Source organism: Coregonus lavaretus (assembly GCF_964263955.1).
Source record: "Coregonus lavaretus genome assembly, chromosome: 9".
NCBI lineage: Eukaryota > Metazoa > Chordata > Actinopteri > Salmoniformes > Salmonidae > Coregonus > Coregonus lavaretus.
In genome coordinates, this window is record NC_139996.1 from 38546036 (window position 1) to 38571254 (window position 25219).

Sequence of the window (25219 nt, forward strand, 5' to 3'; positions counted from 1 at the left end):
TAGAACCTATGCATAATTGTTCTATGACTCAACTGAGAGGAGTCAGGAGACCAATTCCTTGAAGCTTGTGAATCTATGAGAAAGTTGATGTGTGTCAACGGCTAGTGTTCATGGGCACAGGCATTGATTAGCATGTAAAAGGTTAATTAAAGCATGTGGGAATGTCTGGAAACCCAGATTTTTTACTGTGTGTTCTTTGTCATAACCTCTAGCCCTCAGCAGTTATGCTAAACTTATGAGTTTGGGAGTTTTTTCTGTGTTTGCACTGCGCACTTGCTGATTCACTGCATTTCGCATCACATTAACATTAAAATAAGAGCTGAATACCAATTGATATGTACAGTATAATGCAGAAATGCATACTGTAGGTATCATTGAAGCAGAGCGAGAGAGATGGAGAGAAAAAGAAAGCGGTTAAGAGCGTTGGGCCAGTAACCGAAAGGTTGCTGGTTCGAAACCCCGAGCCGACTAGGTGAAAAATCTGCCGATGTGTCCTTGAGCAAGGCACGTAACCCTAGTTGATAAGAGCATCTGCAAAAATGACTAAAACATTTTTTTTTATAACTCTGGGCACTATGCAGTCAAAGCAGGTTTCAGGGAAAAGTTAACGGCATCATTCTTCTTGGGCTTTAATAATGCATGTTTGGCTTCATGCACTCAACAAAGCAATGTGTACCATGTGAAACAAAATGAAACAAAATAGCATATAAATTAAAACAGCTCGCTTTCTCGCAGCACAGGAATAATGTGACTTATCCTTTTCATTTAAAATGAAAAAGGCCCCATAAACAAACACTATAGATCAAATCTCAATTTGATTACTGAATTCAGCAAATTAAAAGGGACTGGTGAAAATATGATTGTGTTGTTTGCAATTTCCAGAACAACATCATTAGAATCTCTCTTGATTAAACCGTAGATATGATGCAGGTGCAGGACAGAAATCGGCGCTCACATTCTAACATCTCATAATAATCAAAGCCATAATTAGAGGAACACCTGGGAGTTGTGCTGTAGTGAATGTATTGAAGATCCTGGGATAAAATTGGAGAATGGACACCCAGGGTCTCATTGAGAGGTGTTATACAAGCAGCCCCGATCAAAGTAAGCTGCAGTCTCCTCAGGCATCTGACTGTAAGGGAGAGAAGACTCCCCTGTCTGCCTAGTGCCTTCCACTCCCATACGCCTATACTACAGTCCCCAGGACAGGGAAACCATATCTCTTGGACTTGGAAATATATAATGAAACAGATTGAGGATTTATTAATGAACCATGGTTATTTTACACTGTATCAAGGTACTGTATGCCTATAAACTATGTTTTGATCATGGAGATCAGCAGATACGACAACCTCATTACATGTAATCAGTCAGGTATAACTTCAATAATGGATAATTTATGCCTACTGTATGTCGCCTGTCTAAGCATTGCAATGATGTTCTCTTTTTCAAACACAACCAATGTTCAGAGAAAATGAACTTCCAGTGCTGTGTTCAGAGCCATATTTCTACATAGAATTAAAACCAATCCAATGTGAACACACTGTAGTAGGCAAACTAAAATGCACTGCTATTTTGTGTGAACAATGAATGTGAAATGCATTCGACCTTTCTGTGTAATCTCTGCCCCCTCTCTGAAGAAGGGCATTCTGGGAATGTAACTAACCTAATTGTCTTGTTGTTTCATGGCATGCTGAATTACTACATCAGTTGAGAGAGACAGCCGCAAATTAATTGGGGAAGAAGAATTTTTCAGCAGAGGCAGTTAATCTTGTGATATCATTGAAATTAAGAGAGTGGCGCCAGGAGGAGAGAAGAGATGCAGCGAGAGGAGATACATTTCCACAGGCTTGTTGGCATTTCAATTTGCCTTAACTCAACAACAGTCTAAAGACTACCACAGTGTCATGGGGTAAGGTATCACACTGCCTGATACATGCCAATCAAGTTAGAAGGGCAATTTAAATGCCATCAGCTCACTTGTGAAATTAGATACCCTATTAGTATTGCCCTGACAATCCTACAGAAAATATGAAAAAATAATACGTCTTAGTATACACATCAAGCAATTTGATGCAAATTATGAAATCCTGTTGTGATTCACTAGAATCCTTCTGCTCCCGAAACCCTGTTATCCAGAAGTTCCATAGAGGTTAATGATTTTGAGTGTTGCCCTGAGAACAGTTTGCTTATCAGAGGATAATAGTGGCTGTCATACCCTGCCACCAGCTATCAGCCTCTCACAGTCAGACCACTTCCCAGGCTCTCTGGGTCTTGCTGAGTAGAAAATGTTTACCTAAGAAGTGGGGTCAGCACCTATATTGACTTTTAGGATAGGCATAATGCACACTCATTTTACATTTTTGCAGACGCTCTTATCCAGAGTAGTGACTCCACACATTTTCAGACTTTTTCATATTTGTCCCCCATGGGAATCAAACCAACTACCCTGGCATTGCAAGCACCATGCTCTACCAACTGAGCTACATGGGACACATATATATCCACCTCAGGCTGGGCTCTGGAGCCCTGCTAGAATCAACAATTGATTAAACACATTAAACACTGTACCAATAAATAAGTAGTTATGGACATAAACTGCTGAGAGTCAGTCAGGTATTTGCTGTTATGTGGTATTAATAACATCTTATTTAGAGCAGACCACCAATGTCTGACACTGACACTGGACTCCCATGGGAGAGATGGAGGGATAGGGCATAGGAGGACAAAGTTTACCTGGAAGTCGTGGTGGAGTTCAGGACACAGTCTGACGTACTGACCCAGCTGCTCCAGGGGCCTGTCAGGTTCTGGCCGGGACCGCAGCTTGTTCACATCTGACTCCAGGTCATCATCCTGTCGGGGTTATACACACACATGCATACACACACACGCACAAACGCACGCACGAACACACAGAGCTGTAACCACCACATAGAGCTGGGTGATATGGACAGAAATCCATATCATGATAAATTGACTGAATTATCACGATCACGATCAATTGAAAGATACATTTATAACAATAAAGGGGCAATCAGCAGTTGCTACATACATTTTCTTACTTATAAATTAACGATATGTACCCATTTATTCTTTAAGAATATAACTTATACATGCCTCATGAGCTTAGTTGAACTGACATAACCCATCAGAACCCAAAATATACTCTTGCTTTACAAAAATATTTGTCAACAGAGTAAATATAAACAAACACTGTATAACCTCAACATGGTTAAAACTATCATTTTGATATCATGGATGGTCAGTCCTTGCATCCATAGCTCTGTCTTTGAATTTGAGAGTGGTTACATTTATCCAGCCCCAACCCCACCACTTTCTAACCAAACAGTGGTGGGGAAAACGCTTTGTTATTGTTTCAACTGCTGATTGCCTCTAATGTGCACCGCAGTATTTTTTTAAATATGACCTTTAAAACCACGACTGCTACTTTGAATGTTGTAGCTATCAATTGTACCATTAACAATCACCCATAATAGCAAACGTATTTCATTTCAAACTTCACATTTCTTTAGTAGGGCCCTATAGGTTATTTATAGGTTATTTATTGGAATGAACAATATGAGCAAAATCTTCACGATAAGTGGTCGGTGTCGATCATTTCCGTTTTATCGTCCCAGCTCTACCGCCACATCAATGCAGCATCGCACACATCCGGAAAACATGACCTCTGTTTTATTTGTCTGCACTCTCAACAGACAACAACTCCTCAGACACATAATGTCCTGCACTGAACAGTGCAATAGCAGCATGATAAACACATTCACTCGACAGAGAGTCGGGCTATATCAGATTACGTGGGTGAGGCCATTTAAGGACAGTCTCTATCTGTTAGAGCCCTGTCTATGACAGTGTCCAGCAGCAGGGCCTGGATGCTAACCGCAAACCAGCACACAGCGCTCAGACATAAAGACAGCAATAACCCAGTAGAGCACAACACTCCTGCTGCTTTACATACACAAATGTGTCAGATAATAGATGTGCCTGCTGGTGTTTGTCAGCATGGATCTGATACCATGGCGTTTCCTTCCTCCTCTCTCTCTACCCACAACAAGTCGATTTTGCAGCGTGCCAAATGTTGCTATTCACAAACAGCCACACCGCGCCTAGCCACTGGCCACATCAGATGAGGGCCATACAATGCAATGGATATGTTTGGAGGGAGGAGGATAATGTGGGCTTCAGTGTGTTTGAACCATAAACATTCAAACCTGTAGATAGTGGCAGCGCTGACGTCATCCACTTATTCCTATGGAAAATTCCCAATGGCGCATGAAGCCGGAAGTATTTGAATTTGAAGCACGCCATATTGCTGAATGGGCTGAATGGATCATGGTGAAAGTGGCTGTAACTAGCAAAGGATCATGGTCGATGTAGTCGTTTTCATCCTGCCTGAGACACATGTGTAAAGAGCGTGCATAACGGCACGAGGCTCATTGTAGCCTGCCGGCCCGTGATTGGTCTGTGTCAGCACGTGATCCTGTGTGATGACAAATGTAGTAGTCAGAATGGGTCACTATTTATTTCAAATCAAACTGAAATAATTCACCTTGGGGATCGAATATGATCATAATGAACACATTTTAGATCCCAAAAAGGCCGTCAATTTATTAATTGTTTGGCCGTTCTCGCAATCGTAATTTACATAGGTTTTCTAGGGCAGACCAGGGCTTTTGGCACCGCTAGGTTGCTACGCAGTAGGCGACCAACAGAGCTCGTGACTTCATGCTCCAGATCGGACACTGGGGGCCTGGTTTGAACGAAGCAGCGAGGTGGTGGCATTGATTTATGCCTGCATCAGAGGTCCTGTTATTCGAATCAAATCAAATTGTATTTGTCACATGCGCCGAATACAACAGGTGTAGACCTTACAGTGAAATGCTTACTTAAAAGCCCTTAACCAACAATGCAGTTTTAAGAAAGAATACCTAAAAAAAATAAGAAATACAAGTAACAAATAATTAAAGAGCAGCAGTAAAATAACAGTAGCGAGGCTATATACCGTGGGTACCAGTACCGAGTCAATGTGTGGGGACACCGGTTAGTCGAGGTAATTGAGGTAATATGTACATGTAGGTAGAGTTAAAGTGACAATGCATAGATAATAAACAGAGAGTGGCAGCAGCATAAAGGGGGGGGGGGGGCAATGCAAATAGTCTGGGTAGCCATTTTATTAGATGTTCAGGAGTCTTATGGCTTGGGGGTAGAAGCTGTTTAGAAGCCCCTTGGACCTAAACTTGGCGCTCCGGTACCGCTTGCGGTGCGGTAGCAGAGAGAACAGTCTATGACTAGGGTGGCTGGAGTCTTTGACAATTTTTATGGCCTTCCTCTGACACCGCCTGGTATAGAGGTCCTGGATGGCAGGAAGCTTGGCCCCAGTTATGTATTGGGCCGTACGCACTACCCTCTGTTATTGAAGTAACGGCACGCACAGACCATCTTCCTTTTCACAAGTACTGGACCAGTCAAATATGCTCCCGTTTTACTAATATAGGAGAAATTACAGAGGAAAATTGCATGTGTCAGATTGTGTCTTTGTCTGTGCGACTGTGTCTGGGTGTGAGTGCTTGAGTGAGTGAATGTTTGCATGTGTGTATGACTGCTGTGTGCATGTGTGTGTTGCCTCCGAGCGAGGATCACAAATCACTCACGTATTCCTTGCCGCAGTCAGCCTCTTCATTTTCAATGTCGTCGTCACTATCATCTTCGAAGCTGACATCTAGCAAAAAGAAAAGACACTAAGATGTAAATGTCAAGACTTTTGAACTATTTGTGTAGGATCAAACAAACTGGTCCATGAGAAATCTGTTGCTGTCTGACATGTGATGTATGTGTGCATGACAAATATGTGAAATGTAAAATGCACAGTACAGACGTGTAGCAGTGATCAAAACAAAAATCATATGAAAGCTTTGATATTTTCTTGTATCTTTTGTATTCTACAAAGTACTAACATGTCTATCTCATATGGATTTTACAGTAATGTGCCTGAACTTTAAAAAAATTACTTGATCTTCTTTTTTTTCTGTAGACCTGTCAGCCTGATGTTCTAGTCTGCTAACTTGACTGGCAGATGAGAGAGGTGAAGTCAGGGCTATCTCAGCAGACAGATGGAAAGAATGCAGAACCTCCTCAGAAAGACCCCCATTCCACCAGAATGAGCTAGGAATATGTCATACTGAAATCTGCCTCATAGCAACGGCGACTATATCAAGGTATTTCAATTTGGAGGGTCATTATTGAGAGGGCCGTGTGGAATTGGTAGCTGCAGGGGTCTTAAAGGACCCATTGCCCTCTAACAGATTCTAGAGGTGTGCCACTGTTGATGTCACCGGAGAGACACTCCATTTCAACATTGCAGGCTGATCATGTTGATGTGCTGTGTTGCAGACAGTATCCCTTTCGAAAGCTGTGAAATATGTCCTTGTTGGTCCCTGTAAATATAGATCATCAATGGCTATTCCGATTTTTCTCACGTTGTATAAGCACGTGCCAGTTTGTAGTTCAGCAATATGTACAATACAATCATACATTAATGCATGGGGTATTCCTATTCTTTCCTTTGGATGGATCATCCTGTGCTCCATCCTGTTCTCACAGAGTTTCACTGCTGCCTGCTGATAGGCAGATCAGATGAAGTGTACCCCATCACTAAGAGAAATTAGGTGGGCATCTAAAGAGTCTGCCTTAGAGCCCCAGGGTTGCCAGGGTAACCAAGCCTATGCTCGCTGAATGACAAACATGGCAGGAATACTTTTTCACTGCAGGCCACTGACAGTGTGTTCACAATAGGATAATGTTGCTCATCATATTCTAGCAGTTACATCAACATTTTAAACATCACATGCCTCTCAGTATAGTATCTGAGAGAGTGTTTATTTTTTATTTCACCTTTATTTAACGAGGTAAGCCAGTTGAGAACAAGTTCTCATTTACAACTGTGAGCTGGCCAAGATAAAGCAAAGCAGTGCGATAAAAACAACAACAACACAGAGTTACATATGGGATATAGTGTGAGACATCGAGAGAGAGAGAGAGAGAGAGAGAGAGAGAGAGAGAGAGAGAGAGAGAGAGAGAGGGAGAGAGGCTGATGAAAATAGAGATAGGCAAACAATACCTTGGGGTCCTGGAGCAGTGTCAGTAGGCCTCCCAGGCAGGGGGAAGGTATAAACACTCTGATCAGAGGTCAGTGGCAGGGGACATTTAGGATAGCACTTCCTCATCAGCTGGACAGCAGGCTCCACCAGAGATTCCAGACCTTTACTGGCCAGGCAGGTCTTCAAAACAGCAACACAAACAGAAACACAGCCACCTCCTACATATATTTATTGTACTTTTTTTAACTGTCAAATTAGCATGCTTTATCCAGCATTACAATCAAGCTCAGTATTATATGCAAATAACTTGCCAGGCAATACCAACACCAATTATAAAAGGCCATTATCATTAAAGCAATTAGATCTGAGAAATTAATCTCAAATTACAAAGGAGTAAAAAAAAGCAATTAAAGTAAGGGTTATTAGTTATGGCTTATAACAGTGACTGGTAGCATGTGAAGCTATGTGTGGGTATACCTGTGTGGTGTGGTAGAGGAGGCTGATGCCCCCCTGTGCCACCAGATCGTCCCGGCCGAGGCTGCAGTGGGTGGTCTGGTGCAGGCAGTGGAGCAGGGCCAGGCGGATGGGGATGGCCTCATGGTCCGGGTCCTTGTTGTGCCAGTCCTCATACAGCTTCAACAGGGCACACACGTAACCCTTGGCCACAGCGGTCCTGACATTGGCCTCTGAAAGAAAGATATGTAAAGGTTTAACAGTCTGATGGCATGGAGATAGAAGCTGTTTTTCAGTCTCTCAGTCCCAGCATTGATGCACCTGTACTGACCTCGCCTTCTGGATGGTAGCGGGGTGAACAGGCTGTGGCTCGACCTACCTTTCCTTAGAGATCACAGCTGTGGCCAAGGGTTACGTCTCTGCCCTGCTATATAACTACTGCTTTGTGGACATTGAAACAGTTGTCACCACTAGGTACTCTACCCAGGGCCGGATTAATGCAGGAGCATACCGGGGCTGAAGCACCTGGGCCCAGGCCAGTGGGGGGCCCCAGAGGCAGCAAAATAATTAAAAGTATATATTAGATATGTAGTATATATATTATTATTTATTTTAATTTGTATTTTATTCTATTTTTTTACTGCAACCGCCAACTACAGGAGTATTCAAGAGCCCGCTCTCCATGACTGTAGACAGACTTCTGCTGTCTGTTGCCGCTCTGTCAGATGGGAAGAGGAGACAAGGTAGGGGCCCACTTGGGTAACTGGGAGAACCTGCCTTGATTGGGTAAGTGATTAATACAAAATGAATAAATAAACTGCACAATAAATAAATGTGACTGGTCAATTGTGTGAGTCAGGGGCTTGCCCAAGAGGCAAAAAAAATAAAAAAAATAACTTAACTTAATGTTCAAAATACACCAGAGAGCATAATTTAGCCACAGAGGCTCAATAGTTTCAAAAAAAATTACATTTTATCACAAGTGCATACAGATAGCTGCCTAAATAAAGGAAACAACAACATCAAGTGTCTTAAAAGGGTGTTGGGCCACCACGAGCTGCCAGAACAGCTTCAATGCGCCTTTGCATAGATTTGCATGGACCTAAACCATGCCAGGAAAATGCACCGCACACACCATAACATATACTACATGACCAAAAGTATGTGAACACCTGCTTGTCGAACATCTCATTCCAAAATCATGGGCATTAATATGGAGTTGGTCCCCCCTTTGCTGCTATAACAGCCTCCACTCTTCTGGGAAGGCTTTCCATTAGATGTTGGAACATTGCTGCGGGGAATTCCTTTCATTCAGCCACAAGAGCATTAGTAAGGTCGGGCACTGATGTTGGGCGATTAGGCCTTGCTCACAGTCGGCGTTCAAATCAAATCAAATCAAATTGTGTAGACCTTACCATGAAATGCTTACTTACAAATGCTTACTTACACTTAACCAACAACGCAGTTCAAGAAAGAGTTAAGAAAATATTTACCCAATTAACTAAAGTAAAAATAATAAAAAGTAACACAATAAAATAACAATAACGAGGCTATATACAGGGGGTACCGGTACCGAGTCAATGTGTGGGGGTACAGGTTAGTCGAGGTAATTTGTACATGTAGGTAGGGGTAAAGTGACTATGCATAGATAATAGACAGTGGGTAGCAGCAATGTAAAAACAAATGGAGGGGCAGGTGTCAATGTAAATAGTCCGGGTGGCAATTGGATTAATTGTTCAGCAGTCTTATGGCTTGGGGATAGAAGCTGTTAAAGAGCCTTTTGGACCTAGACTTGATGCTCCGGTACCGCTTGCCGTGCGGTAGCAGAGAGAACAGTCTATGACTTGGGTGACTGGAGTCTTTGACAATTTTTGGGGCTTTCCAATTCATCCCAAAGGTGTTCGATGGCGTTGAGGTCAGGGCTCTGTGCAGGCCAGTCAAGTTCTTCCACACCGATCTCGACAAACCATTTCTGTATGGACCTCGCTTTGTGCACAGGGGCATTGTCATGCTGAAACAGGAAAGGGCCTTCCCCAAACTGTTGCCACAAAGTTGGAAGCACAGAATCGTCTAGATGGTCATTGTATGCTGTAGCGTTAAGATTTCCCTTCACTGGAACTAAGGGGCCTAGCCCGAACCATGAAAAACAGCCCCAGACCATTATTCCTCCTCCACCAAACTTTACAGTTGGCACTATGCATTCGGAAAGGTAGTGTTCTCCTGGCATCCGCCAAACCCAGATTCAGCCAGATGGTGAAGCGTGATTCATCACTCCAGAGAACGCGTTTCCACTGCGCCAGAGTCCAATTGCGGCGAGCTTTACACCATTCCAGCCGATGCTTGACATTGCGCATGGGGATCTTAGGCTTGTGTGCGGCTGCTTGGCCATGGAAACCCATTTCATGAAGCTCCCGACAAACAGTTATTGTGCTGACGTTGCTTCCAGAGGCAGATTGGAACCTTGGTAGTGAGTGTTGTAACCGAGGACAGACGATGTTTACGCGATACGCACTTCAGCACTCGGCGGTCCCGTTCTGTCAGCTTGTGGGGCCTACCACGTTGAGGCTGAGCCGTTGTTGCTTCTAGACGTATCCACTTCACAATAGCAGCACTTACAGTGCCTTGCAAAATATTCATCCCGCTTGGCATTTTTCCTATTTTGTTGCATTACAACCTGTAATTTAAATGGATTTCTATTTGGATTTCATGTAATGGACATAAACAAAATAGTCCAAATTGGTGAAGTGGAATGAAAAAAAAAAAAAACGGAAAAGTGTATATGTATTCACCCCCTTTGCTATGAAGCCCCTAAATAAGATCTGGAGAAACCAATTACCATCAGATGTCACATAATTAGTTAAATAAAGTCCACCTGTGTGCAGTCTAAGTGTCACATGATCTGTCACATGATCTCAGTATATATACACCTGTTCTGAAAGGCCCCAGAGTCTGCAACACCACTAAGCAAGGGGCACCACCAAGCAAGCGGCACCATGAAGACAAAGGAGCTCTCCAAACAGGTCAGGGACAAAGTTGTGGAGAGGTACAGATCAGGGTTGGGTTATTTAAAAAATATCAGAAACTTTGAACATCCCACGGAGCACCATTAAATCCATTATTAAAAAATGGAAAGAATATGGCACCACAACAAACCTGCCAAGAGAGGGCCGCCCACCAAAACTCACAGACCAGGCAAGGAGGGCATTAATCAGAGAGGCAACAAAGACACCAAAGATAACCCTGAAGGAGCTGCAAAGCTCCACAGCGGAGATTGGAGTATCTGTCCATAGGACCACTTTAAGCCGTACACTCCACAGAGCTGGACTTTACGGAAGAGTGGCCAGAAAAAAGCCATTGCTTAAAGAAAAAAATAAGCAAACACGTTTGGTGTTCGCTTCCAAACATATGGAAGAAGGGACTCTGGTCAGATGAGACTAAAATTGAGCTTTTTGGCCATCAAGGAAAATGCTATGTCTGGCGCAAACCCAACACCTCTCATCACCCCGAGAACACCATCCCCACAGTGAAGCATGTTGGTGGCAGCATCATGCTGTGGGGATGTTTTTCATCGGCAGGGACTGGGAAACTGGTCAGAATTGAAGGAATGATGGATGGTGCTAAATACAGGGAAATTCTTGAGGGAAACCTGTTTCAGTCTTCCAGAGATTTGAGACTGGGATGGAGGTTTACCTTCCATCAGGACAATGACCCTAAGCATACTGCTAAAGCAACACTTGAGTGGTTTAAGGGGAAACATTTAAATGTCTTGGAATGGCCTAGTCAATGCCCAGACCTCAATCCAATTGAGAATCTGTGGTATGACTTAAAGATTGCTGTACACCAGCGGAACCCATCCAACTTGAAGGAGCTGGAGCAGTTTTGCCTTGAAGAATGGGCAAAAATCCCAGTGGCTAGATGTGCCAAGCTTATAGAGACGTACCCAAAGAGACTTGCCGCTATAATTGCTGCAACAGGTGGCTCTACAATGTATTGACTTTGGGGGGATGAATAGTTATGCACGCTCAAGTTTTCATTTCATTTTTTTTTTTTTTTTTTACATTTGCAAACATTTCTAAAAGCCTGTTTTTGCTTTGTCATTATGGGTGCATCTTCAAAGTGGTAGGCATGTTGTGTAAATCAAATGATACAAACCCCCCAAAATCCATTTTAATTCCAGGTTGTAAGGCAACAAAATAGGAAAAATGCCAAGGGGGGTGAATACTTTCGCAAGCCACAGTTGACCGGGGCAGCTCTAGCAGGGCAGAAATTTGACAAACTGACTTGTTGGAAAGGTGGCATCCTATGACGGTGCCACATTTAAAGTCACTGAGCTCTTCAGTAATGCCAATCGACTGCCAGTGTTTGTCTATGGAGATTGCATGGCTGTGTGCTCGATTTTATACACCTGTCAGCTAAAATAGCCAAATCCACAAATTTGAAGGGGTGTCCACATACTTTTGTATATATAGTGTATTTTCCATTATTTTGGCAGTTACCGATTGCCTACAGTCGGGAAGGCTGCAATTTGGGCACCATGGGCACCAAATATACAGCTTGTTGCGTTGTGTCCATAGACATATAATTCATAAAAGGATTTTGGAACCTCTCATTCTGACAGCTTGAGTGTTAAACTCATGGGAATGCTAGCAATAGCTGCCAGTCCTGACTTAAATGGGAACTGCCATCTACTCATTATATTTCTATTGCTGGTTGCGGATGTCTGTTTGCCTTTTGCAAATGTCTTAATACAGACATTTTTGGCGAACAGCAGCACTGTTTTTCAAAGTAGCTCATCTTGAGATAGGCTTTTTCCAAGAGGAGCGCATCGGCCATCACCGTGAGTAGTAACCTACAGTATGGCTTCAACTTCATCATTAGGTGAGTCAGTGTGCCACTTGAAATTGTATTTAGTAGCCTACTGTGGCATATAATATACAGTTGAAGTCGTAAGTTTACATACACCTTAGCCAAATATATTTAAACTCAGTTTTTCACAATTCCTGACATTTAATCCTAGTAAAAATTCCCTGTTTAGGTCAGTTAGGATCACCACTTTATTTTAAGAATGTGAAATGTCAGAATAATAGAAGAGAGAATTATTTATTTCAGCTTTTCTTTCTTTCATCACATTCCCAGTGGGTCAATTAGTATTTGGTAGCATTGCCTTTAAATTGTTTAACTTGGGTCAAATGTTTCAGGTAGCCTTCCACAAGCTTCCCACAATAAGTTGGGTGAATTTTGGCCCATTCCTCCTGACAGAGCTGGTGTAACTGAGTCAGGTTTGTAGGCCTCCTTGCTCGCACACGCTTTTTCAGTTCTGCCCACACATTTTCTATAGGATTGAGGTCAGGGCTTTGTGATGGCCACTCCAATACCGTGACTTTGTTGTCCTTAAGCCATTTTGCCACAACTTTGGAAGTATGCTTGGGGTCATTGTCCATATGGAAGGCTTTAACTTCCTGACTGATGTCTTGAGATGTTGCTTCAATATATCCACATAATTTTCCTTCCTCATGATGCTATCTATTTTTTGAAGTGCACCAGTCCCTCCTGCAGAAAAGCACCCCCACAGCATGATGCTGCCACCCCCGTGCTTCACGGTTGGGAAGGTGTTCTTCTGCTTGCAAGCCCCCCCTTTCTCCTCCAAACATAATGATGGTCATTATGGCCAAACAGTTCTACTTTTGTTTCATCAGACCAGAGCACATTTCTCCAAAAAGTACGATTTTTGTCCCCATTTGCAGTTGCAAACCGTAGTCTGGCTTTTTTATGGCGGTTTTGGAGCAGTGGCTTCTTCCTTGCTGAGCGGCCTTTCAGGTTATGTCGATATAGGACTCGTTTTACTGTGGATATAGATACTTTTGTACCTGTTTCCTCCAGCATCTTCACAAGGTCCTTTGCTGTTGTTCTGGGATTGATTTGCACTTTTCGCACCAAAGTACGTTCATCTCTAGGAGACAGAATGCGTCTCCTTCCTGGGCGGTATGACGGCTGCGTGGGCCCATGGTGTTTATACTTGCGTACTATTATTTGTACAGATGAACGTGGTACCTTCAGGCGTTTGGAAATTGCTCCCAAGAATGAACCAGACTTTTTTCTGAGGTCTTGGCTGATTTCTTTTGATATTCCCATGATGTCAAGCAAAGAGGAACTGAGTTTGAAGGTAGGCCTTGAAATACATCCACAGGTACACCTCCAATTGACTCAAATGATGTCAATTAGCCTATCAGAAGCTTCTAAAGCCATGACATCATTTTCTGGATTTTTCCAAGCTGCTTAAAGGCACAGTCAACTTAGGGTATGTAAACTTCTTACTTGTGTCATGCACAAAGTAGATGTCCTAACCGACATGCCAAAACTATAGTTTGTTAACAATATATTTTGGAGTGGTTGAAAAACAAGTTTTAATGACTCCAACCTAAGTGTATTTAAACTTCCGACTTCAACTGTATATACTGTATTCTAGTCATGGTTAATCCTATATAACTACTGCTGTACACACCTTTTCTATTCATATAGTGTCCATACTGTTTATACACGTCATTTATATATATATATACAGTGGGGAGAACAAGTATTTGATACACTGCCGATTTTGCAGGTTTTCCTACTTACAAAGCATGTAGAGGTCTGTAATTTTTATCATAGGTACACTTCAACTGTGAGAGACGGAATCTAAAACAAAAATCCAGAAAATCACATTGTATGATTTTTAAGTAATTAATTTGCATTTTATTGCATGACATAAGTATTTGATACATCAGAAAAGCAGAACTTAATATTTGGTACAGAAACCTTTGTTTGCAATTACAGAGATCATACGTTTCCTGTAGGTCTTGACCAGGTTTGCACACACTGCAGCAGGGATTTTGGCCCACTCCTCCATACAGACCTTCTCCAGATTCTTCAGGTTTCGGGGGTGTCGCTGGGCAATACGGACTTTCAGCTCCCTCCAAAGATGTTCTATTGGGTTCAGGTCTGGAGACTGGCTAGGCCACTCCAGGACCTTGAGATGCTTCTTACGGAGCCACTCCTTAGTTGCCCTGGCTGTGTGTTTCGGGTCGTTGTCATGCTGGAAGACCCAGCCACGACCCATCTTCAATGCTCTTACTGAGGGAAGGAGGTTGTTGGCCAAGATCTCGCAATACATGGCCCCATCCATCCTCCCCTCAATACAGTGCAGTCGTCCTGTCCCCTTTGCAGAAAAGCATCCCCAAAGAATGATGTTTCCACCTCCATGCTTCACAGTTGGGATGGTGTTCTTGGGGTTGTACTCATCCTTCTTCTTCCTCCAAACACGGCGAGTGCAGTTTAGACCAAAAAGCTCTATTTTTGTCTCATCAGACCACATGAGCTTCTCCCATTCCTCCTCTGGATCATCCAGATGGTCATTGGCAAACTTCAGATGGGCCTGGACATGCGCTGGCTTGAGCAGGGGGACCTTGCGTGCGCTGCAGGATTTTAATCCATGACGGCGTAGTGTGTAACTAATGGTTCTCTTTGAGACTGTGGTCCCAGCTCTCTTCAGGTCATTGACCAGGTCCTGCCGTGTAGTTCTGGGCTGATCCCTCACCTTCCTCATGATCATTGATGCCCCACGAGGTGAGATCTTGCATAGAGCCCCAGACCGAGGGTGATTGACCATCATCTTGAACTTCTTCCATTTTCTAATAATTGCACCAACAGTTGTTGCCTTCTCACCAAGCTGCATGCCTATTGTCCTGTAGCCCATCCCAGCCTTGTGCAGGTCTACAATTTTATCCCTGATGTCCTTACACAGCTCTCTGGTCTTGGCCATTGTGGAGAGGTTGGAGTCTGTTTGATTGAGTGTGTGGACAGGTGTCTTTTATACAGGTAACGAGTTCAAACAGGTGCAGTTAATACAGGTAATGAGTGGAGAACAGGAGGGCTTCTTAAAGAAAAACTAACAGGTCTGTGAGAGCCGCAATTCTTACTGGTTGGTAGGTGATCAAATACTTATGTCATGCAATAAAATGCAAATTAATTACTTAAAAATCATACAATGTGATTTTCTGGATTTTTGTTTTAGATTCCGTCTCTCACAGTTGAAGTGTACCTATGATAAAAAATTACAGACCTCTACATGCTTTGTAAGTAGGAAAAGCTGCAAAATCGGCAGTGTATCAAATACTTGTTCTCCCCACTGTATATATACACACTACCGGTCAAAAGTTTTAGAACACCGACTCATTCAAGGGTTTTTCTTTATTTTTTACTATTTTCGACATTGTAGAATAAAAGTGACGACATCAAAACTATTAAATAACACATATGGAATCATGTAGTAACCAAAGAAGTGTTAAACAAATCAAAATATTTTTTATTTCAGATTCCTCAAATAGCCACCCTTTGCCATGATGAAAGCTTTGCACACTCTTGGCATTCTCTCAACCAGGTTCACCTGGAATGGTTTACCAACAGTCTTGAAGGAGTTCCCTCATGTGCTGAGCACTTGTTGGCTGCTTTTCCTTCACTCTGCGGTCCTACTCATCCCAAACATCTCAATTTGGTTGAGGTCGGGGGATTGTGGAGGCCAGGTCATCTGATGCAGCACTCCATCACTCTCCTTCTTGGTAAAATAGCCCTTCCACAGCCTGGAGGTGTGTTGGGTCAATGTCTTGTTGAAAAACAAATGATAGTCCCACTAAGCCCAAAACAGATGGGATGGCGAATCGCTGCAGAATGCTGTGGTAGCCATGCTGGTTAAGTGTGCCTTGAATTCTAAATAAATCACAGACAGTGTCACCAGCAAAGCACCCCCACACCAAAACACTTCCTCCTCCATGCTTTACAGTGGGAAATACACATGCGGAGATCATCCGTTCACCCACACCGCGTCTCACAAAGACATAGCGGTTGGAACCAGAAATCTCCAATTTGGACTCCAGAGAAAAGGACAATTTCCACCATTGCTTGTGTTTCTTGGCCCAAGAAAGTCTCTTCTTATTATTGGTGTCCTTTAGTAATGGTTTCTTTGCAGCATTTCGACCATGAATACCTGATTCACACAGTCTCCTCTGAACAGTTGATGTTGAGATGTGTCTGTTACTTGAACTCTGTGAAACATTTATTTGGCCTGCAATTTATGAGGCTGGTAACTCTAATGAACTTATCCTCTGCAGCAGAGGTAACTCTGGGTCTTCCATTCCTGTGGTGGTCCTCATGAGAGCCAGTTTCATCACAGCTCTTGATGGTTTTTGCGACCGCACTTGAAGAAACTTTAAAAGTTCTTGAAATGTTCCGTATTGACTGACCTTAATGTCTTAAAGTAATGTTGGACTGTCATTTCTCTTTGCTTATTTCAGCTGTTCTTGCCATAATATTGACTTGGTCTTTTACCAAATAGGGCTATCTTCTGTATACCCCCCTACCTTGTCACAACACAACTGATTGGCTCAAACACATTATGAAGGAAACAAATTCCACAATTTAACTTTTAAGAATGCACACTAGTTAATTTAAATGCATTCCAGGTGACTACCTCATGAAGCTGGTTGAGAGAATGCCAAGGGTGTGCAAAGCTGTCATCAAGGCAAAGGGTGGCTATTTGAAGAAGCTCAAATAGAAAATATATTTTGATTTGTTTAACACTTCTTTGGTTACTACATGATTCCATATGTGTTATTTCATAGTTTTGATGTCTTCACTATTATTCTACAATGTAGAAAATAATAAAAATAAAGACAAACCCTTGAATGAGTAGGTGTTCTAAAACTTTTGACCCGTAGTGTATGTACAGTTGAAGTCGGAAGTTTACATACACTTAGGTTGGAGTCATTAAATATAGTTTTTCATCCACTCCACTAATTTCTTGTTAACAAACTATAGTTTTGGCAAGTCTGTTAGGACATCTACTTCGTGCATGACACAAGTAATTTTTCCAACAATTGTTTATAGACCGATTATTTCACTTATAATTCACTGTATCACAATTCCAGTGGGTCAGAAGATTACATACACTAGGTTGACTGTGCCTTTAAACAGCTTGGACAATTCCAGAAAATGATGTCATGGCTTTAGAAGCTTCTGATAGGCTAATTGACATCATTTGAGTCAATTGGAGGTATACCTGTGGATGTATTTCAAGGCCTACCTTCAAACTAAGTGCCTCTTTGCTTGACATCATGGGAAAATTAAAAGAAATCAGCCAAGACCTCAGAAAAACAATTGTAGACCTCCACAAGTCTGGTTCATCCTTGGGAGCAATTTCCAAACGCCTGAAGGTCCCACGTTCATCTGTGCAAACAATAGTATGCAAGTATAAACACCATGGGACACGCAGCCGTCATACCGCTCAGGAAGGAGACGCATTCTGTCTCCTAGAGATGAACGTACTTTGGTGTGAAAAGTGCAAATCAATCCCAGAACAACAGCAAAGGACCTTGTAAAGATGCTGGAGGAAACAGGTACAAAAGTATCTATATCCACAGTAAAACGGTCCTATATCAACATAACCTGAAAGGCCGCTCAGCAAGGAAGAAGCCACTGCTCCAAAACTGCCATAAAAAAGCCAGACTACGGTTTGCAACTGCACATGGGGACAAAGATCGTACTTTTTGGAGAAATGTCCTCTGGTCTGATGAAACAAAAATAGAACTGTTTTGGCCATAATGACCATCGTTATGTTTGGAGGAAAAAGGGGAACGCTTGTAACCCGAAGAACACCATCCCAACCGTGAAGCACGGGGTTGGCAGCATCATGCTGTGGGGGTGCTTTGCTGCAGGAGGGACTGGTGCACTTCACAAAATAGATGGCATCATGAGGAAGGAAAATTATGTGGATATATTGAAGCAACATCTCAAGACATCAGTCAGGAAGTTAAAGCCTTCCATATGGACAATGACCCCAAGCATACTTCCAAAGTTGTGGCAAAATGGCTTAAGGACAACAAAGTCAAGGTACTGGAGTGGCCATCACAAAGCCCTGACCTCAATCCTATAGAAAATGTGTGGGCAGAACTGAAAAAGCGTGTGCAAGCAAGGAGGCCTACAAACCTGACTCAGTTACACCAGCTCTGTCAGGAGGAATGGGCCAAAATTCACCCAACTTATTGTGGGAAGCTTGTGGAAGGCTACCCGAAACATTTGACTCAAGTTAAACAATTTAAAGACAATGCTACCAAATACTAATTGAGTGTATGTAAACTCCTGACCCACTAGGAATGTGATGAAATAAATAAAAGATGAAATAAATAATTCTCTCTACTATTATTCTGACATTTCACATTCTTAAAATAAAGTGGTGATCCTAATTGACCTAAGACAGGGAATTTGTACTAGGATTAAATGTCAGGAATTGTGAAAAACTGAGTTTAAATGTATTTGGCTAAGGTGTATGTAAACTTCAGACTTCAACTGTATACACACACACACACTGAGTGTACAAAACATTAAGAACTCTTTCCATGACATAAACTGACCAGGTGAATCCATGTGAAAGCTATGATGCCTTATTAATGTCACCTGTTAAATAAATTACAAACTTTGATCAGTGTAGATGAAGGGGAGGAGACAGGTTAAAGAAGGATTTTTAAGCCTTGAGACAATTGAGACATGGATTGTGTATGTGTGCCATTCAGAGGGTGACTGGGAAAGACACAAGATTTAAGTGCCTTTAAACAGGGTATGGTAGTAGGTGCCAGGCGCACCGGTTTGTGTCAAGAACTGCAACGCTGCTGGGTTTTTCACGCTCAACAGTTTCTCGCATGTATCAAGAATGGTCCACCACCCAAAGGACATCCAGCCAACTTTACATAACTGTGGGATGTTTTGGAGTCAACATTGGCCAGCATCCATGTGGAACGCTTTCGACACCTTGTAGAGTCCATGCCCAGACGAATTGAGGCTGTTCTGAGGGCACTCAGTGTATACTCCGGACTCTGACGTTGCTCGTTCTGATATTGCTCCTTCTGATATTTCTTAAATCAAATCATATTTTATTGGTCACATGCGCCGAATACAACAGGTGCAGACATCACAGTGAAATGCTTACTTACAGCCCTTAACCAACAGTGCATGTATTTTTTTTAAATAAAACAACACAAAAAAAGTGTTGAGAAAAAAAAGAGCAGAAGTAAAATAAAATAACAGCAGGGAGGCTATATATACAGGGGGGTACCGTTGCAGAGTCAATGTGTGGGGGCACCGGCTAGTTGAGGTAGTTGAGGTAATATGTACATGTGGGTAGAGTTAAAGTGACTATGCATAAATAATTAACAGAGTAGCAGCAGCGTAAAAAGGATGGGGTGGGGGGGCAGTGCAAATAGTCCGGGTAGCCATGATTAGCTGTTCAGGAGTCTTATGGCTTGGGGGTAGAAGCTGTTGAGAAGTCTTTTGGACCTAGACTTGGCACTCCGGTACCGCTTGCCGTGCGGTAGCAGAGAGAACAGTCTATGACTAGGGTGGCTGGAGTCTTTGACAATTTTGAGGGCCTTCCTCTGACACCGCCTGGTATAGAGGTCCTGGATGGCAGGAAGCTTGGCCCCAGTGATGTACTGGGCCGTACGCACTACCCTCTGTAGTGCCTTGCGGTCGGAGGCCAAGCAGTTGCCATACCAGGCGGTGATGCAACCAGTCAGGATGCTCTCGATGGTGCAGCTGTATACTTTTTTGAGGACCCATGCTAAATCTTTTCAGTCTCCTGAGGGGGAATAGGCTTTGTCGTGCCCTCTTCACGACTGTCTTGGTGTGTTTGGACCATGATAGTTCGTTGGTGATGTGGACACCAAGGAACTTGAAGCTCTCAACCTGTTCCACTACAGCCCCGTCGATGAGAATGGGGGCGTGCTCAGTCCTCTTTTTTTTCCTGTAGTCCACAATCATCTCCTTTGTCTTGGTCACGTTGAGGGAGAGGTTGTTGTCCTGGCACCACACGGCCAGGTCTCTGACCTCCTCCCTATAGGCTGTCTCATCGTTGTCGGTGATCAGGCCTACCACTGTTGTGTCGTCGGCAAACTTAATGATGGTGTTGGAGTCGTGCCTGGCCATGCAGTCATGGGTGAACAGAGAGTACATGAGGGGACTGAGCACGCACCCCTGAGGGGCCCCCGTGTTGAGGATCAGTGTGGCAGATGTGTTGTTACCTACCCTTACCACCTGGGGGCGGCCCGTCAGGAAGTCCAGGATCCAGTTGCAGAGGGAGGTGTTTAGTCCCAGGATCCTTAGCTTAGTGATGAGCTTAGAGGGCACTATGGTGTTGAATGCTGAGCTGTAGTCAATGAATAGCATTCTCACTTAGGTGTTCCTCTTGTCCAGGTGGGAAAGGGCAGTGTGGAGTGCAATAGAGATTGCATCATCTGTGGATCTGTTGGGGCGGTATGCAAATTGGAGTGGGTCTAGGGTTTCTGGGATAATGCTGTTGATGTGAGCCATGACCAGCCTTTCAAAGCACTTCATGGCTACAGACGTCAGTGCTACGGGTCGGTAGTCATTTAGGCAGGTTATCTTAGAGTCCTTGGGCACGGGGACTATGGTGGTCTGCTTGAAACATGTTGGTATTACAGACTCAGTCAGGGACATGTTGAAAATGTCAGTGAAGACACTTGCCAGTTGGTCAGCACATGCTCGGAGTACACGTCCTGGTAATCCGTCTGGCCCTGCGGCCTTGTGAATGTTGACCTGCTTAAAAGTCTTACTCACATTGGCTACGGAGAGCGTGATCACATAGTCATCCGGAACAGCTGGTGCTCTCATGCATGCTTCAGTGTTGCTTGCCTCGAAGCGAGCCTAGAAGTGGTTTAGCTCGTCTGGTAGGCTTGTGTCACTGGGCAGCTCACGGCTGTGCTTCCCTTTGTAGTCCGACGAGCGTCAGAGCCAGTGTAGTACGATTCAATCTTAGTCCTGTATTGACTCTTTGCCTGTTTGATGGTTCGTCGGAGGGCATAGCGGGATTTCTTATAAGCGTCCGGGTTAGAGTCCCGTTCCTTGAAAGCGGCAGCTCTACCCTTTAGCTCAGTGCGGATGTTTCCTGTAATCCATGGCTTCTGGTTGGGGTATGTACGTACGGTCACTGTGGGGACGACATCATCGATGCACTTATTGATGAAGCCAGTGACTGATGTGGTGTACTCCTCAATGCTGTCTGAAGAATCCCGGAACATGTTCCAGTCTGTGCTAGCAAAACAGTCCTGTAGCTTAGCATCTGCGTCATCTGACCACTTTTGTATTAACCGAGTCACTGGTGCTTCCTGCTTTAGTTTTTGCTTATAAGCAGGAATCAGGAGGATAGAGTTATGGTCAGATTTCCCAAATGGAGGGCGAGGGAGAGCTTTGTATGCGTCTCTGTGTGTGGAGTAAAGGTGGTCTAGAGTTTTTTTTCCTCTGGTTGCACATTTAACATGCTGGTAGAAATTAGGTAGAACGGATTTAAGTTTCCCTGCATTAAAGTCCCCGGCCACTAGGAGCGCTGCATCTGGATGAGCGTTTTCCTGTTGATTTATGGCCTTGTACAACTCATTCAGTGCAATCTTAATGCCAGCATTGGTTTGTGGTGGTAAATAGACAGCTATGAAAAATATAGATGAAAACTCTCTTGGTAAATAGTGTGGTCTACAGCTTATCATAAGACACTCTACCTCAGGCGAGCAAAACCTCGAGACTTCCTTAGTATTTGATTTTGTGCACCAGCTGTTGTTTACAAATATACACAGACCGCCACCCCTTGTCTTACCGGAGTCAGCCGTTCTATCCTGCCGATGTAGCGTATAGCCCGCTAGCTGTATGTTATCCATGTCGTCGTTCAGCCACGACTCGGTGAAACATAAGATATTACAGTTTTTAATGTCCCGTTGGTAGGATAACCGTAATCTTAAATCATCCAATTTATTTTCAAATGATTGAACGTTGGCTAATAGGATTGATGGAAGAGGCAGTTTACTCGCTCGCCGTCGGATCCTTACAAGGCACCCCGATCTACGTCCACGATATCTCCGTCTCTTCCTCACGCGAATGACGGGGATTTGGGCCTTGTCGGGTGTCTGTATGATATCCTTCGCGGCCGCCTCGTTGAAGAAAAAATCTTCGTCCAATACGAGGTGAGTAATCGCTGTCCTGATATCCAGAAGCTCTTTTTGGTTATAAGAGACGATGGCAGAAACATTATGTACAAAATAAATTACAAATAACGCGGAAAAACACACATAATAGTACAATTGATTAGAGTGCTGTAAAACGGCAGCCATCTTCTCCGGCGCTGTTCTTCTTCTCTTATGTGTGTATTGTTAATGTATTGCTAGATATTACTGTATTGTTGGAGCTAGAAACATAAGCATTTCGCTGAACCTCTGTAAATCTGTGTACGCGACCAGACCAATACATTTTGATTTGATTTGATTTAGTTCTATAGTTGTCCTGTGGTAAATACAGTGCCTTCGGAACCCTTGACCAAGCAGGCTGTCATGTGCCTTTTACTGAGGAGTGGCTTCCGTCTGGCCACTCTACCATAAAGGTGTGATTGGTGGAGTGCTGCAGAGATGGTTGTCCTTCTGGAAGGTTCTCCCATCTCCACATAGGAATGATGGAGCTCTGTCAGAGTGACCATTGGGTTCTTGGTCATCTCCCTGACCAAGGCCCTTCTCCCCTGATTGCTCAGTTTGGCCAGGCGGCCAGCTCTAGGAAGAGTCTTGGTGGTTCCAAACTTCTTCCATTTAAGAATGATGGAGGCCACTGTGTTCTTGGGGACCTTCAATGCTGCAGAAATGTTTTGGTACCCTTCCCCAGAGCTGTGCCTCGACACAATGCTGTCTCGGAGCTCTACGGACAATTCCTTCGACCTCATGGCTTGGTTTTTGCTCTGACATGCTATGGGACCTTATATAGACAGGTGTGTGCCTTTCCAAATAATGTCCATTCAATTGAATTTACCACAGGTGCATTCCAATCAAGTTGTAGAAACATCTCAAGGATTATCAATGGAAACAGGATGCACCTGAGCTCAATTTCTAATATCATAGCAAAGGGTCTGAATACTTATATAAATAAGGTATTTCTGTTTTAAGTTTTTAATAAATTTGCTCAATTTTCTAAAAACCAGTTTTTGCTTTGTCATTATGGGGTATTGTGTGTAGATTGCTGAGGATTATTATTTTTAAATACATTTTAGAATAAGGCTGTAATGTAACAAAATGTGGAAAAAGTCAAGGGGTCTGAATACTTTCCGAAGGCACTGTATTTATTGAGCGGCTATGCTTAACAATGCATACTTGGCCTATTTATCAAGCCCACAGCGGTAATGTCAAAGATCTTGATCCTATGGTCAATGAGTGTTATTACTTTGACATAGAGAGCTGTCTTTCTTGGAAGGTGTAAAATACTGCATAGCACACAGCGTGAGATGTCATGGTTGGCATTTACATTCAGTATCTGCAGGGTAAGTTTTATCACAGTTCTCTAGAGACAACAAAGCTTTTCTACCTGGTTTAATAGCAGTAGAAACACTCAAGTGTCCTCATTTCCAGCCTCATTATAATGAAACACAAAATAATGAAATAAACTTGGAAAAGTGAAGCACTTTCTCGTGTTGGCATCACTTAACTACCTCTCTGATCCCCTCTACTTCTCTTTAATGATAATTCGGCAAGGCCTAACGGAAGGCAAAACATCGTATCCATCATATGTCCTGCAGACAGGCTTGAGTGATAAATGGATTCAAGTATTGAGGGAGTTTAAAAACCTTTTTCAAATAGTTATTCACACGTGACATTTGCATCAATTTAAGTATTAGCCACCACCTTAGTGTTAAAGAAAAAGGTGTGTTGCATTTGCATTAGTCCCTTGTCTGTTTGCTCTCTGGGTCAGAGTCCAACAGCTGTATTAGCTATTGATATTCAAATATGCCGGGCTGGCGCTTTTTTCCTCCATGTCATGCTTCACAGTGCATTTTATTAGAAGAACATAATAAGAGCATGCATCATCTTGGCACTGAGAGGCCAAATAAACAATACTATAATGTAGTCCCGTGTAGCTCAGTTGGTAGAGCATGGTGTTTGCAACGCCAGGGTTGTGGGTTCGTTTCCCACGGGGGACCAGTATGAAAAAAATAATTGTGTGCACTCACTAACTGTAAGTCGCTCTGGATAAGAGCGTCTGCTAAATGACTAAAATGTAAAACTGAAATGTCGAAATAAGATGAAAACACATTGCACATAATGATGAATCTTTTGGAGAAGATGTGGAATACAGGAACACTGCTCCAATAGGGATGAGATGAGGGCAGTTTGTGTTACAATGCATGTAGGCGCCATGAGGATACCATTGGGCAAAACAACTTGTTAAGAAGAAGAATATGGTAAGAAGTCCAACTGGTATGATAATTAAGGTCTAGTGAGTGCTGCAAAAGCTACACAATTGAAGGAAAGACTGTTAGTCTAGCCAGTGCTTGTGAATGCTACAGTGCATTCGAAAAGTATTCAGACCCCTTGACTTTTTCTAAATGTTGTTACGTTACAGCCTTATTCTAAAATGGATTCAATTGTTTTTCTCCCCTCATCAAACTACACACAACACCCCATAATGACAAAGCAAAAACAGTTTTTTAGAAAAAACGGAAATATAACATTTACATAAGTATTCAGACCCTTTACTAAGTACTTTGTTGAAGAACCTTTGGCAGTGATTATAGCCTCGATTCTTCT

At 43.0% G+C, this 25219-nt stretch overlaps 1 protein-coding gene across 1 annotated transcript in view; it reads right to left on the reverse strand.

The window, feature by feature from the left end:
• LOC311135344 (cytosolic carboxypeptidase 4-like) overlaps nucleotides 1–25219 on the reverse strand; it is a gene marked incomplete at both ends in the record, with an annotated part of 81788 nt that overhangs the window by 16171 nt on the left and 40398 nt on the right. Inside the window, 4 exons of the mRNA XM_084169285.1 lie at nucleotides 2737–2853; nucleotides 5670–5737; nucleotides 7136–7295; nucleotides 7593–7801. Of these exons, the coding sequence (XP_084025411.1) occupies nucleotides 2737–2853; nucleotides 5670–5737; nucleotides 7136–7295; nucleotides 7593–7801 (554 nt within the window). The remainder of the gene's footprint in view (nucleotides 1–2736; nucleotides 2854–5669; nucleotides 5738–7135; nucleotides 7296–7592; nucleotides 7802–25219) is intronic.